Source organism: Ruditapes philippinarum, unplaced genomic scaffold (genome assembly GCF_026571515.1).
Source record: "Ruditapes philippinarum isolate M1 unplaced genomic scaffold, ASM2657151v2 ctg3247_1_1_1_1, whole genome shotgun sequence".
NCBI lineage: Eukaryota > Metazoa > Mollusca > Bivalvia > Venerida > Veneridae > Ruditapes > Ruditapes philippinarum.
The window spans coordinates 113,628-131,817 of NW_026863213.1; the positions used below are offsets into that span (position 1 = coordinate 113,628).

Below are 18,190 nucleotides of genomic sequence, written 5' to 3' on the forward strand. Positions count from 1 at the left end.
AAAGGGGAAAAACTCCAAAATTAGGCAAAGCAGAGTTATGTTTTTTTGCACTGCACTTCTATTCAATGAGATCTATCTATCTATAAAGTTTCCTGATGGTATCAGAATTATGTCCCGGGTAAAAGTCAAAGTGTAAAAATGAACAAAGGGCAATAACTCCAAAATTAGACCAGGCTTTGTTTAGGTTCTTTAAGCATTGCAATTCTATCCAATTATATCTAGCTACCTACAAAGTTTCATGTTGATATCTCTGATAGTTTTAAAGTATTGTCCAGGACAAAAGTCAAAAAGTAAAAATAAACAAAGGGCAATTACTTCAAAATAAGGCAAGGCAGAGTAATGATTCTTAAGCACTGCACTTCCACCCAATGAGACCTATCTATCTACAAAGTTTCATGTTGATATCTCTTATAATTTTAGAGTAATGTCCCAGACAAAGTCAAAGTGTCAAAATGAACAAAGGGCAATAACTCCAAAAGAAGACAAGGCAGAGTTACGGTTCTTGTGCACTGCACACCTACTCAATGAGATCTATCTACCTACAAAGTTTCATGTTGATACCTCTTATACTTTTAGAGTAATGTCCCGGACAAAGTTCAAAGTGTAAAATAAACAAAGGGGGGATAATTCAAAAATAAGACAAGGCAGAGTTATGGTTCTTGTGCACTGCACACCTACTCAATGAGATCTATCTACCTACAAAGTTTCATGTTGATACCTCTTATACTTTTAGAGTTATGTCCCGGGCAAATTTCAAAGTGTAAAATAAACAAAGGGGGGTAATTCAAAAATTAGGCAAGGCAGAGTTACGGTTCTTGTGCACTGCACACCTACTCAATGAGATCTAACTACCTACAAAGTTTCATGTTGATACCTTTTATACTTTTAGAGTTATGTCCCGGACAAAGTTCAAAGTATAAAATAAACAAAGGGGGATAATTCAAATATTAGGCAAGGCAGAGTTATGGTTCTTGTGCACTGCACACCTACTCAATGAGATCTAACTACCTACAAAGTTTCATGTTGATACCTTTTATACTTTTAGAGTTATGTCCCGGACAAAGTTCAAAGTATAAAATAAACAAAGGGGGATAATTCAAATATTAGGCAAGGCAGAGTTATGGTTCTTGTGCACTGCACACCTACTCAATGAGATCTATCTACCTACAAAGTTTCATGTTGATACCTCTTATACTTTTAGAGTTATGTCCCGGACAAAGTTCAAAGTGTAAAAATAAACAAAGGGGAATAATTCAAAAATTAGGCAAGGCAGAGTTACGGTTCTTGTGCACTGCACACCTACTCAATGAGATCTATCTACCTACAAAGTTTCATGTTGACACCTCTTGTTGTTTCAAAGTTATGTCCCGTACAAGAAAAGGGGACGGACAGACGGACGGAAAGACGGACGGACGGACGGACAAGGCGGCGACTATATGCTCCTCCGAAATTTTTTCGGGGAGCATAAAAACAACAAGAGCTGTCACAAGAACAGCATGCTCTATTCTCAGTGTGTGATAGTAAAAGAGTCTGGATAATGTAGAATTTTCTAAATTCAAAAAGGGCTATAATTCTGTCATAATCCATGTTGGAGTTATGGGCCTTAGTCAGTGACCTCCAACTATGCTTTCAAATAAGTGTGCAAAGTTTCTACCCAATCCATTCATTACTTTTGGTGATATCAACTTGCACGCAAAATCTTAACCAAAGTGTGATGCCGACACCAACGCCTGGGTGAGAACAATAGACAAATAGCCCTCCTTATTCTTGTAATAGTCATGCTTTAAAATCAGTCAATTTTCATCTACCAACATAGACAATTGATAACATAATTAAATCAGGTCTTCTACAGCAAGTATGATCATATTTTATTTGATACAATAAAACACTTGATAAATATGATAACAAGCTCACAAAATGCTTTTTAAGCTAATCAAACATAATTCAGTAAAAGAAATTTATTCATAAATCTATCACAATAATATTACTTATCACATTGTACAATAGTTTTGTCATCATCATTTGAGCAGCGCCATGAAAAAACAAACTTAGTGCGTTTGCGACCAGCATGGATCCAGACCAGCCTGCGCATCCGCGCAGTCTGATCAGGATCCATGCTGTTCGCTATCAGTTTCTCTACTTGTAATAGAGTTTGTAAGCGAATAGCATGGATCCTGATCAGACTGCACAGATGCGCAGGCTGGTCTGGATCCATGCTGATCGCAAACACACTATGTTGATTTTGTCATGGCGCGGCTCATTTATATAAGCTATCAGCTTTTCCTGTTTGTAAATATTATCTGTAACTCAAAACAGAAAGCAACAACAACAAAAAAAGCTTAAAAAAGATTATATATAGATACACATAAGTCTATTAATGCTTTGATGTTATAAAGTCGACAATTTTTCCTACATAAAATTAGTGAATAAATGTTTGTTCTATTTCTTACTTGCAAATTAACTAGTGATGTTCGATTGTCGCAAGTCGCCGATTATCACTTACTGTTATGTAAAACGACAATAATCGATTCACAAAAGTTTGTTCCGCGACGTCGTCAAAAATGTTTTAATTATCAAAGGGAATTTAATTCTGACGGTAATTTTCCTTTAGGAACACCTCGCGGATCGCAAAAAATCACTCAGAGACAATTTGGAGTTGAACAGGATCAATAAGTGATGTAAAACAAAAGAAATATAATGTGATGAAAATGGTATTATTTGATATCCATTGAAAAATAAAATCTATTTCGTAAAATTATGACTATATAAGGTTAAAACTGTGTTGAAAAGTGCTAAATGAAGTTCATGTTATTAAATATAATCAAGTGCCTTGGAAAGAAATGTTACTTCCCTATTATTTTTTAACCCGACTTTATTCGAAAGTTATCGATTATGTCCCATCCGACTGAACCGATTATCGATTGGGACAAATTTCATCCGATTTCCATCACTAAAATTAACATAACAAAAAAGTACATATGAATCAACATATTGTAAATGTAATATGTATTATAACTTAAATCTTCTTCAACTACTGACACCATATGAGGCCAGAATTCATTCTAAAATTTTTTGAAAGGATCAAATTAAAGTATTTCTAGTCATATTCCAATGGTCACTTTGTCACCTTAGTGCAGTAACGGGCTAACTCCTTATATGATTTAACATGAGTTAACCCGTTACTGCACTTAAGTGATCATTTGTTCTGCTGAACAAAATTCATTTACCAACTCAAACAAAATTGTGATATATGGCCACTTAAAAATTTAGCTTGAATATCTCAATTCAAAAACTTCAGCTTGTAGTACTGTTTTATATGCTAAGATTTGGCTTCTGATAAAGTGTTCATGCTGTCAGAAGATTTCATTTTATCTTTTCTATCAAGCCTCTCTAAAGCTTGACGTCGTAGAGCTGTGTTAAGTCGACTTGCACCCCACATCCAAATCCATTCCGGTATCAAGTTGGACATCCACATCTAGTAATATAACATAATTATAAACAAATTATAAAATTTCAATGTCTAATGGACAATGCTTCTAAAACACTCATCATGCTACAATTTCAACAAAAGCGGCTGAAAATACATACAGTCCAGGGGCGGCAAAATGAATTGTACGTATTCCCCAGATTGTTACAAAGTTAATACGGACATGTGTAAATATTCAAGAATTAACGGCATAGATATCATATGGACAAGTTAAGAAATGCTTCAGATATATAAAGACAGATAAATCCAGACAAGTAAGTTAAAATCAGATTTTTCTGGCCCTTAATATGGTACAACCTACACAGAGCTGTAGAGCAATCATCTTGCCACTGAATGCTGTGGGTCTGAATCCAACCTTGCACAAAGAATTATTCAATTTAAAGCAGCTATCCGGCTACATTAATGAAGGGTTGTGGTTCTACTCCAGTGATCAGTCACACATTAAACACTGCAAAGAGGGCTGACTGATGGACAGACGGACAGACCAACCGACCAAAACTAAACTAAACTGAATTGATAGATTTCTTTAACACTTTCGACTAATATTTTTAATATTTAATATGAATTTATTTAGCTATGAATACCTTGTCAGGGGGCATTGTTTAAGTAAGATTCAGCAACATAAAACATTCATTTTCATTGTAACCCTTTAAATGCATATTCAATCATATAATAGAAATTGATTTGATCAAAAGTGTTACCAGAAACAAAATTATTTTTTCAAAGCGTGTATAGTACAATACCAGAATAGCAATGCCAAATGTTGGCCACAAATAAGCAGCCAAATCATATAATGCCATGATTAAAATAACTGACCTCTATTAAAACATGTGTATTATTTGTATGGTTGTAATATATGAATGTATATAAAAGGAGCATTCAATCACCCAAGCATTCATTACTTCATTCTTACCCCACTAAATATCTTTAATGGACTTGTCCATATTGCAATCTGGACAAAACCATTCACCAATTTTAGGGAAAAATTCAAAATTACTGAATGTATAGCAACCACTGCAGACGATAATCAAACAGCACAGATGTGCCAGCTGATCTTGGTCTGTACTGGTTGCATGGGTACTATTGGCTCAACCAGGCTTAGACTTAAGTACTGTAACAAATGCCAAGAGCTTGCTATGCACTTTACCTGTATAGTATGAGGCCAGTAGCCTGTGGTTCTACCACTATATCCTAATGTAGCAACAGCATGCTTGGCGTAAACCTCTGCCGAAGGTACAAGAAACCCGTTACTGGTTAAAGTTTTACTGTAGCGTGTCATTTTAGTGTTGACATAAAACGGTCGCAAGGACTGGATTACTATTCCATTATTCTTGTATTCGTATCTCAGAGCTTGTGCAAAATAATCCAGAAAACTCTAAAAAAATACATAAAAGATTTTAAATTCAAAGAGTTTAAAACACAAAAGATTTTAAATTCAAAGAGTTTAAAAATGCCCAGGTTGGACTAGAAAACAAAACATATCTCGAAACTTGCAACAACAGTAAATCTGCCCAAGAACTGCATGTGTCTCTTTTGATCTGACCAGAAATATGTAACCTCAGATAAAATGTAATTCTGCACTAGGTAAAGTACCATTATATAAATAATAATACAAGACTTGAAATATCAAGTATTTTCAATGTTTATATTATCACATATATCATATAAGTACATATTAAGTTTACATCACATGATGGTTTTATGACTTGTAAGCTTAAACAGTCTGTGTATAGATGTCAAAATGTGAAAACTTTCATAAAAGGATGCAAATAACAAGTATAAAATGACCAAATTGTGTTAAGAACAAACTATACATTAATGCGGAGTTAACTCTCATCTGTTAAAATAACCACTTTTGTCAAAAATTTAATAGGGGCATAACTCCAACAATATATTTTTCAGAATCATGCCCCTTGTCTAACAACTGCACCTTGTTAAAATAAGCATGAAAATTTTTAAAATAATTGAATAATGGGCTACATTAAGTTTTTGCAAGATGACGACAATGAGGCTGCAGTGATGATAATTAACTCCATTTTTTCTTCAAAACAGACAAGCTGAAAATAAATAATGATCATGGAAGCATTCTGGATAGTATAAGAAGGATTCTGTCAATATCCTATAAAACAGTTTAACACTGATAAAATATTTTAATGTCAAAAACAGAATTATTATTAGAATTGGTTCTAACATTGATAAAAATTATTAAAATTTCAAAAACAGAATCATTTAGACTATAACTATGACAATGTATATTGAAGTATGCAGGACAAACCTTAGTTCCTGCATACACTGTCATCTGAGGTGTGATTTGCGAACATGCTCCACTTGATACAACAACGACCGCACCACGCCCTCTGAAATATTAATAAAGCTTTACATGATTTAGAAGTTTTATAGAAAATTCATTATACATTTGAGTTTAGTTGATAAAAACATTTTACACAATCCCAAAATAAAGTGCAAGAATAATGAGTAAATAGGTAATAAAGATACAGCTGTCTGTGGGTTGTTGTTGTTGTTATTTAAGAGTGTCAGTTAATTGTAATGTACCAGTCAATTGTAACAAACCTCTGTCCAACCCCAGGGCATAGCAGAGGTTAGTCTGTGAAAATGAGCTTTATTTTTCCCTTATATCTGTCCACACATTGACCTGGTAGAACAATGAAAATATCAGCAAAAAATATTGCAGTCCCACGATGCAAGAGGGCATTTGGCGAAGATTTTACCATCTTGTTTTCCCTACAGGATGAAGCATATAAAGAGAGTTAAAAAATTTAAAATCAGAAGTCCTGGCTATTGTCCGTTGTAGAAGGACTGGGCTATAATTGACTGCTGTTATAACAATATATCCTGAGGTAGAATATCTGAATATACATAAAACTAATGTATAAAGATCTGCTTCTCACAAAAATATAAAGATTATATCATGACACACATGTTTTTTATTAATAACATCTGTAGACGGAAAAAATTATATATTTATAATATACTTTGTTACTTTGGTAACTTATTAATAATATATATTATAATAATAATATGACTCATGTGGTACTGTAGTTAACATAGAAAATTCAAGACTGACCTTTTAACCATCTGTGGGAGAATCATGTGAGTCATCTACAATAGAAATATATCTAACATTAAGTTTTAAACTAGATGTTCAGCTGTAGCACTGTGTACAAACTCACTATAAACTACTTGTTTTTCTTACTTCAGGATTGGAAAATTGATCTACATGTATCTTGCATAATCCCCTTACAACATAAAATTGCAAAAATACTTCTGAAGGAAATGCCAAATTCATTCATGAAATATATTTCAAAGCTACAACTAGTAAATAAATAGAGGATATTCAAGTTTTTTCTTTAAATACAGGCTTTATTTTCTTCGGATGGTATGAAAATAAATACTTTCACAAAAACTTACCTTATCATATACATGTAGTAGCAAACTTTCAAGATAAATATACATTAGCCAAGAATGAAGAACTTATCCGAAGAAATTATTATTCCTCACCTCAATTATTAATCAGCTAAGACCTACATGTATAATTATGTAATATAAGATTTGAAGGAGATTGTGAAAAGATTTAAAAATAAAATTTTTGCTGGGTTTTACATGGCACCAACGCTGTATAGGTCATAAGGCGACTTTCCAGCTTCATTGGTAGAGGAATACCTCAGGTTCCCCTACGTACATTATTTCAGGCACGAGCTGGCACCTGAGTAGAACCATCAAACATTCCATAAGCTAGCTGGATAGCTTCCTCACACGAAAGAATCCAAAGTCCCTTGCGAGATTTGAACCCACAGCAGTGATGCACAAGTGGTTTGAAGTCAACAATCTTAACCACTCGGCTACGGATGCCCCATTCTCATTGTAATTAAAATGTGTTGTTACTCACCATAGTTGCTGCAGCAACATTTATATTTACTATCTGCCATAATCTCTGTAATATAGAGCAATAATATGATAAACATGATAAAACAAAAAGAAAATACAGTCACTGTGTGAACAACCACCTACTTTCAAGTAACAAATTGATATATTGTTACATACAGATTGTAAATCTGTGAGGTGGGCCAATTTTGACCCTAGGGTTTTTATTCGAACAAACTTGGTAGACACTCACCAGAAGATGTTTCATGCAGAAAATTTAAGCTATAGCTATTTGAATTTTTTTAAAAGAAGTTTTTTTAAGTTTTTACTATATACAAATAAGGAAATTCTTTTTTTTTTTTTTTTTTTTTTTTTATAAGGAAATTCAATGACCCCCGTTATAACAGATAGTAAATCTGTGAAAAGATGCAAAAGAATCATCCAAGTGATTCATATACATCCATGTCAGCTCAGCTGAAGGGCATAGCTTGGTTTTATGTTCAGGTTTTCTTCTAGGGTAGTATGGGGGCTTGCATCTACAAGAATGTTTTTGCTCTGGATTGTCAGATATACATTTTGGCATATATCTAGCACAGAAAATATGTTCCAGGCATCATTAGAAAATGCAGCCAGACAATAAAATGAGTCTTATTTTTTCACTTTCCTGAAAATATGAAAGCCTCGTCTTACACAGCCTATAGAAAGCTACACCATTGATTTCCTCAAGATTCATAAGGGTATTGGGATTGTTCTATAAGTATTACATACATTTTGGCTAGCATGTTCTCATGAAAGAATCTAGCTCAATGACACTCAATTAATTATTTTTATAGCTTAAACACATGACACTGTCAGTCAGTTGTGTCATTGTTTAAAAGTCTTGAGAGAAAAAAAAAGACTAATAAAATCACCTTTAAACTTAAAGTATATAATGAAGGCTTGTCGGTTGAGTATATAAAATACACTTACATCTTCAGGAACATCAAGAAAGTACTGGGGATGATCGTACATCACACCTACATTATTTACTGTAATAAAAACAATAACAAAAATAATTATACATGTATAACAAATATATAACTTTAACCTAACTTCAACAGTAATTTGATCATTTTTCATGCAGGTTTTAGGACAATTTTTCACTTGCATGTATGTAGATACATTTTGTACAAGTAAAAACCCCTTTATTACTCAACAGTGACAATGTGAAATAGGCTTATTAGTTAACAGTAAAATGGTGTCATAACTTAATTTCCTCACCATACTTGGTTTGTCAAGAAAGCTGTCTAAAATGTAAAATAAAAGTTTAAATAATTTCATAACTTAAGAATTGCTACTTATCATAAGCCTGATTGTGAAAGGAAGCTTGTAGATTATTTTAACTAGTCACGAGTCTGAACATGAAACAAACCAGGGTCCAAGGTTACAAAGAAACTCTCTGAGCTCATACTTTGGTCCCAAGAATTTGATTGGTCGAAAACTTCTACAAAATGTTCACTGACCAATGAAAATCCTCTGATTTGAGACAGAACTTAGAAAAAAGTTTTATAACCTCCAGACCACCCCCTTGGGCCACCACAAATTCTTATATATCTATAAATCAAGCTCGAATAAAAATAATCAAGTATAAAAGAAAAACACTTTTAAAAATTACATATAAATTCATATAACCTACCTAACACTCCAATCTCCTTGTCTTTAATACTGTCCCAGATTAAATTATATGTGTCCCTACCCACAGAAAAATCTACTGCTACACAGCTTGTTTGTACATTGAACTCTTCCTCTGAAATTTAAGATAATAACATTACATTCTCTAGATATAACATACAAGTTTTTTTAACCAGGTAGTTATCCAGGGCATCTTGCTTGTTGTAAAGCAATGTCACTTGCTCCTAATAATATCCTTGGTTAGGGTTTAAGTCTCGCAGACCATTTTGCAAAATTCCAGCCTGATTGGTAGAGGATGAAATACCTTTATAACAGCAAGTTGGATAGCTTCCCAAATTGCCACTGGCAGTATTCAAACCTTTAGTGTAGAAGGGCAAGAGAATGCAAGTCAGTAGCCTAAAAGGAACTCCACTAAGATTTTTGTTACATTACCAGACTGGAAATATTTTTTCAAGATCAATGCTTCGTTTGATGTAGGTCTAGACCACTAACTTATGTGCAAAATTTTAGATAATTTGTTCACTCTGTTTTTCCAGAAAAATTATTCTAATATTGACAAGGCAGTCTGAAGGAAAGCTAAATCCCCTTCTGCAGTGAACATGAATGTGTACTTCTTAACCTTGATGTTGTGTCACGCATATCATAAGCACATAATCTCACGATGGTCGTTATTTGTGCTTAGTTATTTAAAATCTTCCATAAAGGAGTACATATAACCTTGACCTTGGGTGTAGCAACCTGGATGTTGAGCTCTGCAGATTGTGTCATGGTGGGGATCATTTGTGCAAAAAAATTTTATAACCTTTGAATTGTCAATAAGTTACAGAGTTATGTTATGGACAGACACAAAATGTAGAATTTCTAACATTTGACCTGTAAGTGTGACCTTGACCTTGGGGGTAGCAATTCAATTATTGCGCTCTGCACATCATCTCATAAAAGTCATCACTTGTGCCAAGCTATTTAAAAAAAATTCAGAGGTTTAAAAGTTATGGAATGGACATGCAATGTAGACTTTTACACATTTGACCTTTAAGTGTTACCTTGACCTTGGGGGTAGTAACCCAATTATTGCGCTATGCACATGTTCTTATAATGGTGATCAATTGTGCCAAGTAATCTTTTTAAAATATCAGCGTTTAAAAAGTTATGGAGCAGACACGAAATGTAGACTTTTTAACATTTGACCTTTAAGTATGACCTTGACCTTGGGGGTAACAACCAAATTATTGTGCTCTACACATTGTCTCATTATGGTTATCACTTGTGCCAAGTAATTTCAAAAATTATTCAGCGGTTAAATAGTTATGGAGCAGACACGAAATGTAGACTTTTTATTATGAAATGAAGACTTTTTAACATTTGACCTTTAAGTGTCACCTTGACCTAGGGGGTAGCAACACAATTATAGCACTCTGCAAATTGTCTCATTATGGTGATCACTTGTGCCAAATAATTTCAAAAAGTTTTCAGCGGTTTATAAGTTATGGAGCGGACACGAAAGAGTTACGGACAGACAAATTGTTTGCACACAGCAAGAGATATAATTCTAAGTTATTGTCTTACAAGCATAAAAGTTTATATGACATGTCTATTTTCATTGTATGCAAAAATAATGTCGACAATATTAACAGTGACTTTTTTCACACTATTTCGAAACAAACCTATGCTTTTTAATTGGGGAAATTTAGCAAACTAACCTTAAGAAAATTTGAAACAATTGTAATAAACCTGACAAAATATTTTAACTTTAAAGCTATTGTCAAAAATAAAAACAATAATATGCCTAAAAATATTGAGAGATATTGGTTGCTTCTGTTAGGTTTTGCTCAAGAAAGTTTAAACTTAATTGTGAATGTTTATCTTGGGAAGAAATAATACTGATATTATAGAAGTAATTACTCTACAGAGGGCCAAGGGCCGCTTGGGGAGGTTTAACAGTACTATATTATGACATCTACAATAACAGCTTTTATAAATCAAAGCCATGCTACAACACCCAACATGAAAACTGATAATACACAACATTTTAGGCAATGTGATTTTATATACATGTATAGCATTGAAGATAGACACATTGATGTGATGTCTTAAAAGTTGTGCTTCAAATTTAATTTTGTGACCTGAAATCATCACAGAAATAAATTACAATATAAAACAAATTAGATCATTATACTCTACAATTCAAGTTATCATCTCAAATATTTATATAAAATTTAAATTACTTTTGGACATTAAATTTTCTTCACCACTGACTGGCGTCACATTAAACCTGTTAAATCTGAAAGTTTGTTATGCATGTAGCATTAGCAAAAGACAGCAAAATAATTCTGCCAATCAAAGACCAAATGCTTACAAAAAAGACAAATAAATAATAATAATTAAAGAAAAGACAAACAAAAAACACAAATTAAACGACTTGATTACATATAAAAAGTTACAAACAACAAAATTTAAACTTGCATGGACTAAATATAGAGCTTTAGTATCATAACTATACAATAATATACATTGCACCCATAAATTATTATCCCAGCACAGTTTATTTTTGTGAGTTAAGAAGACTCATCTGAATGTTAAATTTGAGCCTAGTATATGCATTCAAAATTTCTAAAGCATTAATGTACTCCATCCCTTCACAACATGTTAAAAATTTGGCCAACTTCATCACTTACAATATCTCATTCATATGTTCTAAAACAAGCATGTACAAAAGATATTTTTAACAATATGCATCAAGTCATACTGATAGGTTTTTATCTATTTAATACAGTAATAAAGTAAGTGATGAAATATGCTGATTTTCGAAAGTGTTTATGAATGTGCTACTTTAACCTGCTGGAACTGAAAGTGATTAGCCTTTGCGACCAGTAAAGAGCCCGGCTAGCCTGTCCAATCACACTACCCAAGTTACCCGTACAATGTGACCAATCTCTTTTCTGTTGGTTGCCAAATATATGCAGTATATAAAAATTTATTTGAATATTTAAAAATAGTTATAAAAATTGAAAGCTAGATAAGTGCCATTAAAAATTTCAGCAGGTTAAAGAAACTCCACTGAGGTCTAAAAACCTAAAAACATAAAATTTGAATTCCTTACATATCTTCATCTGGGGCACTTGAAACAGAAAGATATGCAAAAGATGATTGGAAATATTGTCAGAAATCAATTTATAATCATAATTTTGGGCTATTCTTAACCCAATCTGAGTGAAAGGCATTGCAACTCTTTTCAATTTCGGGTCATTTTTCACAATTAGAATAATTATTATGGAAAAACAGAGAGAGTGAATGATCTAAAATTTTGCACACTTATTATTAGTGTAGACCTACATCAAATGGAACATCAATCTCGAAAAATTATTTCCAGTCATGTCACATCAAAAAACATCAGTGAAGTCTCTTTAATGGTTAAGAAGAAGAAGCTGTTACTAAAGCTGAAATTTCTATATAACAACAGCGAGCACATTGTGATACCTATTTGTCTAGCAGCCTTGTACAGCCTATTCTCTGGCTTACTAATCAATACCAGATTTAACCCTCTACTTGCAAGCTCTCGTGCATAGGCTCGGCCAATGCCTTCACTGCTACCAGTAACAACTGTAAAAACAACAATACAAGTAGAGTTAAACACAAACCAAAGGGTTAGATGAAAGCTCAATTACCTATTTCTGCTGCAGCTTTTTTTAATTTAGTTTCGCTTCTGCTAATAAGTATAATGTTCAATTTTCTCCTTGCAAGTTCCTTTGCATAAGCGAATCCAATTCCTTCACTTCCACCAGTTACAACTGGAATAAAGTGTGCATATATTTGCATTATAAAGTAAATGTCCCAGCATGAATGTCTTATTTAACTGGTTAATAACAAATATAAAATGTTGAATAGTTTTAATAGTACTTTCACATTCAATGTTTAGAAATGACCTCTGCATCACACTTCCTTTTAAATATTACTTTTAAGTGTATGAAGCTATATATCTGCTACCTATTGTTTCAATTTGGAAACAAGAGCGATCAGTAATCACATGTGTCGCCTCATAATGGCCAATTTCATGTTGGGACAAATTTTGTGACAGACGGACAGACAGACAGACGGACAGTGCACAACTAGACTTGGTACTGATCATTCATGTAAAGCTTGGATAAAATTGCACCAGTAGCTTATGAGGAGTAGTCCGGACAAGCTTTTGCGTATCTGGCAACACACAGAAAAAAAACACCTTTTTATCAAAGGGCCATAACTCGGCCAAAAATCATTCAACCGGAAAACCCGTGCAATATGCGCAAGGACTTGAGCTACAGATCAGTCCTGTAAAGTTTCATTGAAATTGCATAAGTGGTGTAAGAGAACTAGTCCGGACAAACTTTAAAAATAAAAATTATTAAAGGGCCATAACTCTGACAAAAATCATTGAACCGGAAAATGCTGACAATATGCACCACTAGACTTGGTACTGATCATTCCTGTAAAGTTTGGATGAAATTGCACCAGTAGTTTATGAGGAGTAGTCCGGACAAGCTTTTGTGTATCTGGCAACACACAGAAAAAAACACCTTTTTTTTCAAAGGGCCATAACTCGGCCAAAAATCATTCAACCGGAAAACCCGTGCAATATGCGCAAGGCCTTGAGCTACAGATCAATCCTGTAAAGTTTCATTGAACTTGCATTAGTGGTATAAGAGAAGTAGTCCGGACAAACTTTAAAATTAAAAATTATTAAAGGGCCATAACTCTGACAAAAATCATTGAACCGGAAAATGCTGACAATATGCACAACTAGACTTGGTACTGATCATTCCTGTAAAGTTTGGATGAAATTGCACCAGTAGTTTATGAGGGGTAGTCCGGACAAGTTTTGTGACGGACGGACGGACAGACAGACAGACGGACAGACAGACGACGGAGAAGTGATCCCTATATGTCGCCACTACTCCGTAGAGGCGACACAAAAAGAATACTTCAAAAATACCTGTATGAAAGTTATATATTAGAATATTTCCTTAAAAGCAAATGGTGCATTCAATCATTGCTTAATAGTTAAAATCCTACTTAAAATAGCAGCATAATACTTTGTTCTGAAATATTTTATGCTGTTTATGCACAATGTCCATGCGTTTCAAATAACAAAGACATTCCATGTTACAACTCTTCCAATCAGAAAATGGAGTAGTATTACAAACATTTCAACAAGTTTACAAATAAACATTTAACAAGAGCAATCTGTGATCATGTGTCGCATGATGACAGCCAATTAAGGGGTGATTGGACAGTTTGTTCCCTTTATGTCACGCTCCTTTGTAGCATTTTGAAGCCACTGTGTAGCAGAAGATAAATTATTCATTAGCTGGCCAAAACACTTTTTTTATTCAAGGGCCACGACTCAGCAAAATATCATTCAACTGGAAATCATTTGTAATAGGGGCTAATATTGCGACAGACAGACATGCAGACAAACAGAGGGGCAGACAAAAGATGGAGAAGTGATCTATATAATCAGCTATTGCATTGCAAGCGACAACAAAAATCATTAAGGAGTCAAAATGCCTTTTTCATTCAAGGGTCATAACACAGCCAAAAACTTTTTCAACTATAAAACCAATGTAATAATTATGTGCATGAACTTATAAAGTACCTATCAGTCATGTTAAGTTATATTCATAAGTGGTATAAGAGAAGTAGTCGGGACAAACTTTAACAAGAACTGTCGGAGGACAGTATTGCCTCGACTATTCAAGAAAGTTGTCACAAGGGTGTTTTATTGAGTATAATAATGCTAATTTTACAAGCAAAACTTTACCATGAATTTCTAAGTTGAAAAAGGGGAGAAATATCAGCCTAAATGCAAGATAGAATTATGGATCTTGGTCAGTGACCTACAATTATGATTCTAAATGCATATGTGAAGTTTTAAATAAATATCTTTAATAGTTATTGAGATATGTAAAACTTGCATGTAAACATTAACCAAGAGACTAAGTAGAAAAGGGGAGATGAATCAGTCTAAATGCAAGATAGAGTTATGGAACTTGGTCAGTGACATACAATTATCATTATGACCCTCCAATTATGACTCTAAGTACATGGGTAAAGTTTCAGTAAATATCTTTCAAGACCTTTTACCTTTAACCAAAATTTCTAAGTTTCAAAGGGGCAAATAATTCTGCAAATATTGTAGGCAGAGTTATGAAATTTTGCAAACTGATGAACATTGTTACTAGAAATAAGTATTGTAAGTTTCAATTGAATATTTCAAGCAATAATTGAGATATTTGACTTAACAAAAAACTTTAACCAACGCAGACGCCGACGTGGATGCCGACACCGGGGCGACTACAATAGCTCTTATATTCTTCGAATAGTCGAGCTAAAAATAAAATCATCAAAATACCATAACTCTTACAAAGATCACTGAACTGGAAAATGCCAACGTAATGCAAAAATAGACTTGGTACTGATCATTCCTGTAGTTTGAATGAAATTGCACCCGTAGTTTTGTAAAGTAGTTTCGTTACAGACAGATGAACAGGGCGGATGAACAGACAGGTGAGGAAAAGTGAACCCTATTTGTCACCGCTCTGTAGCAGGCGACACAACAGACAACTTTAATTTAGTCATGTGTGCAATCATAACACATTTTGACTTGATAGGTATTATCTTTAATTATACATAAAAATATGTAAACAAATGAATTTATGTGAAATAATTGCAAAAATATACCAGGCTTCGCGAAAGTTGCCGGACCGTCGGACATGTCCGGCAAAAATCAGGCCGGTCCGATATTTTTTTTCGGAGTTCCGGACCTTATGTCCGGTACGAATACCGGGATATATCCAAGACCGATCAAGACCGAGTTTTCTCCCTTGAATAAAAAAATGTAAACCGAGTTTTGATTCGCCGTTTCATTATAAGTGTCCAATCAAATTCTAGATACATACGACTGTCAATAACCAAAATGTCGGTGTTACTACATTATTACGCTGGCGCTACGCCCGGCAAAAATCGTAAACTAACCAATGAAGAAAAAAAAGCGAAACAAAAGGAATACGAGTCCACGCGCCCGCCGAGAATTTGTGGGTAAATGGAAAAATGGCCGCTTTGATCATGAATGTTTTGATTTCCAGACAGAGTCCATCAATCTGGATAAACTAATGTTTTATTTAAGGGAATAAAATTGTGTTGCAAATCTTTAAAAGTTGTTATGTCTTTAAAAAAAACACAAAGGTATTACCATATACATATATTTGAAAAAAAAATTCGGTCAGACAAAAGTTCTTTCGGTCAGACAAGAATTGAAATTTTTCAGCAGTTTCGCGAAGCCTGATATACTGCCGGTTTTTGTCAATTTTAATTTGTTAGTGATCATAACTCTGATTAAATTCGTATTCCTCTTATCATAATCATGCTTATTTACTTTAAAACTTTCTGTTAACTAAAGGATCTATATCATAATTTTGTTTATTAGAGGACCGAGTTGGTATAGGGCCGAGTTGACCCTTTACCCATTTCCTTACGCACCTGCCCAACTGCCAAATTTTTCTGCTAAATCACAATTTGCTGAGAGCCTACTAATTAAATGCACATTGACAGATTCAAACAATGTTGCAGATAATTGAAAAGTTTTCCTTGCAGCATAAATCGCTCCCAAAATTGCAAAAGCATCTTTAATATCTGAGAAAACCTCTAAAATTTCACGCAGAAGGAACTCAAACCGGTCAATAGCAGCCATTTTTAAGGTCGCGGTCACACAGATGCTTGAAAATTAACCTTTACCATACAGTAATATTAAAACATGGTACCGGTTTCACACCACTACTACAGTAAATGAGCACGTTGGATCACGTATCATAATGATAAATAAATCTAACAAGTAACATACATGTATATCCATTAAATTGTCAAAAATGTGACTTTCGTTTATAGTTGAAATCTGTCTTGAGTTAATAAAAATCGGTATGCCTAAAATACGAAAGTGAGATTTTTGACGAAAGTGAACGAAAGTGCCTTATTTCACATCCAAACTAATCTCAAACCTTTCATTCATGAGATTCTCTTTTTCACTAGAAGTGCCTGATGGCATCAAATTGTGTGCACATAAACTATGCTACTGTCAAATGAAAATAATACATTGGAAAGGATATTTACATTAAATATTTTATTACTTAGTGTAATCTCATACAAATTTAATGTCGTGTTATAGTCATCTGACAACCACTTAATTGGCTGAACTAAACAGTAGAATTCAAGACATGCTTAAAGGCATAAGAGTATTTTAGGTCCTTTTTTAGAGTCCATGACAAGTTGTTAATTCTTTTCCAACTTGGAACTGTTTTTTTTAATTGTTGAAATTGCAGGAAAAATCAAATATTAAAGTATATAATTTTAATGAAGATATTTCTACTGATACTAAAAGATCTCATGAATGCTTTTAGAAGTTTGATAAATGATATCACAGCTGTAATGAAGATTTACAGTCAAATCGGCCCCAAGTCAGATCGGCCCCAAGTCGAATCGGCCCCAAAATAGTCAAATCGGCCCCAAATGAAATCGGCCTCAAGTCAAATCGGTCCCATTTTTTTCTTTATTCATTTTTCTTTTTTTATTTAATGTTGCAAGCATATTGATAAAAACAAATTGTGTGGATGGGTATACCAAATGACAAACCATGGATTACAAAGAAAAAAAGAACAAAACATATTATAATCAATCTATTTATTGTCTGAGTATAACAATTTTTACATTTATCTTTAATGCAGCATAAACATATGAAACAGTAAACATGTAACTGTATGAGGCATATTAGGTTTTTCATACGAATTATTGTCACTTTTTATCACAGACACTGATAGTTGTTTCTCATGATAGCTACAAGCAGAACAATTGAATAAAAGAATTAAAGAGTCAACACTTGTAATATAGATATATATTAATTTAAATGAAATACAAATTAGAAAATAATATGAATCATATCTATATTGTATCATACATTTTTCATGATCAATTATCAGCCAATCATCATAATACTAGCCACTGTTCAAATATATTAATTATGAAATTCAACTTCTAAAACTTATTATAATTTTTTTTTTTGATGCGTTTATTTAAGGTCGCCGCCGGAAAGCCCATATGGGCGACCGTACACTCAAGTCTGGT

General features: G+C 33.5%; 1 protein-coding gene across 2 annotated transcripts; it reads right to left on the minus strand.

Annotated features, from left to right (window-relative positions):
- Window positions 1–2,698: 2,698 nt before the first annotated feature.
- LOC132721494 (inactive hydroxysteroid dehydrogenase-like protein 1) lies at window positions 2,699–16,799 on the minus strand. 2 transcript variants are annotated; one of them, XM_060705808.1, is made up of 9 exons: window positions 16,556–16,799; window positions 12,518–12,640; window positions 9,045–9,155; window positions 8,339–8,397; window positions 7,395–7,439; window positions 6,573–6,607; window positions 5,763–5,844; window positions 4,635–4,862; window positions 2,699–3,475 (listed from the first exon to the last, which is right to left on the minus strand). In XM_060705808.1, exons 1-9 carry the CDS (start codon window positions 16,764–16,766, stop codon window positions 3,320–3,322), a joined length of 1,050 nt encoding a protein of 349 aa, XP_060561791.1. In that variant the 5' UTR covers window positions 16,767–16,799; the 3' UTR covers window positions 2,699–3,319. The 2 variants fall into 2 exon arrangements, with proteins under 2 accessions (XP_060561791.1, XP_060561793.1); XM_060705810.1 differs by lacking the exon at window positions 12,518–12,640 and adding an exon at window positions 12,706–12,828.
- Window positions 16,800–18,190: the final 1,391 nt, after the last annotated feature.

Excerpts from the sequence above, each read along its gene's own strand:
- LOC132721494 (XM_060705808.1), bottom strand. The coding sequence starts at position 16,766 with ATGGCTGCTATTGACCGGTTTGAGTTCCTTCTGCGTGAAATTTTAGAG. Across the intron at positions 4,863-5,762 it reads CAGTGTATGCAGGAACTAAG|AGTTTTCTGGATTATTTTGC; the intron begins GTTTGTCCTGCA and ends GTATTTTTTTAG. Across the intron at positions 3,476-4,634 it reads ACTGGCCTCATACTATACAG|ATGTGGATGTCCAACTTGAT; the intron begins GTAAAGTGCATA and ends TTATATTACTAG.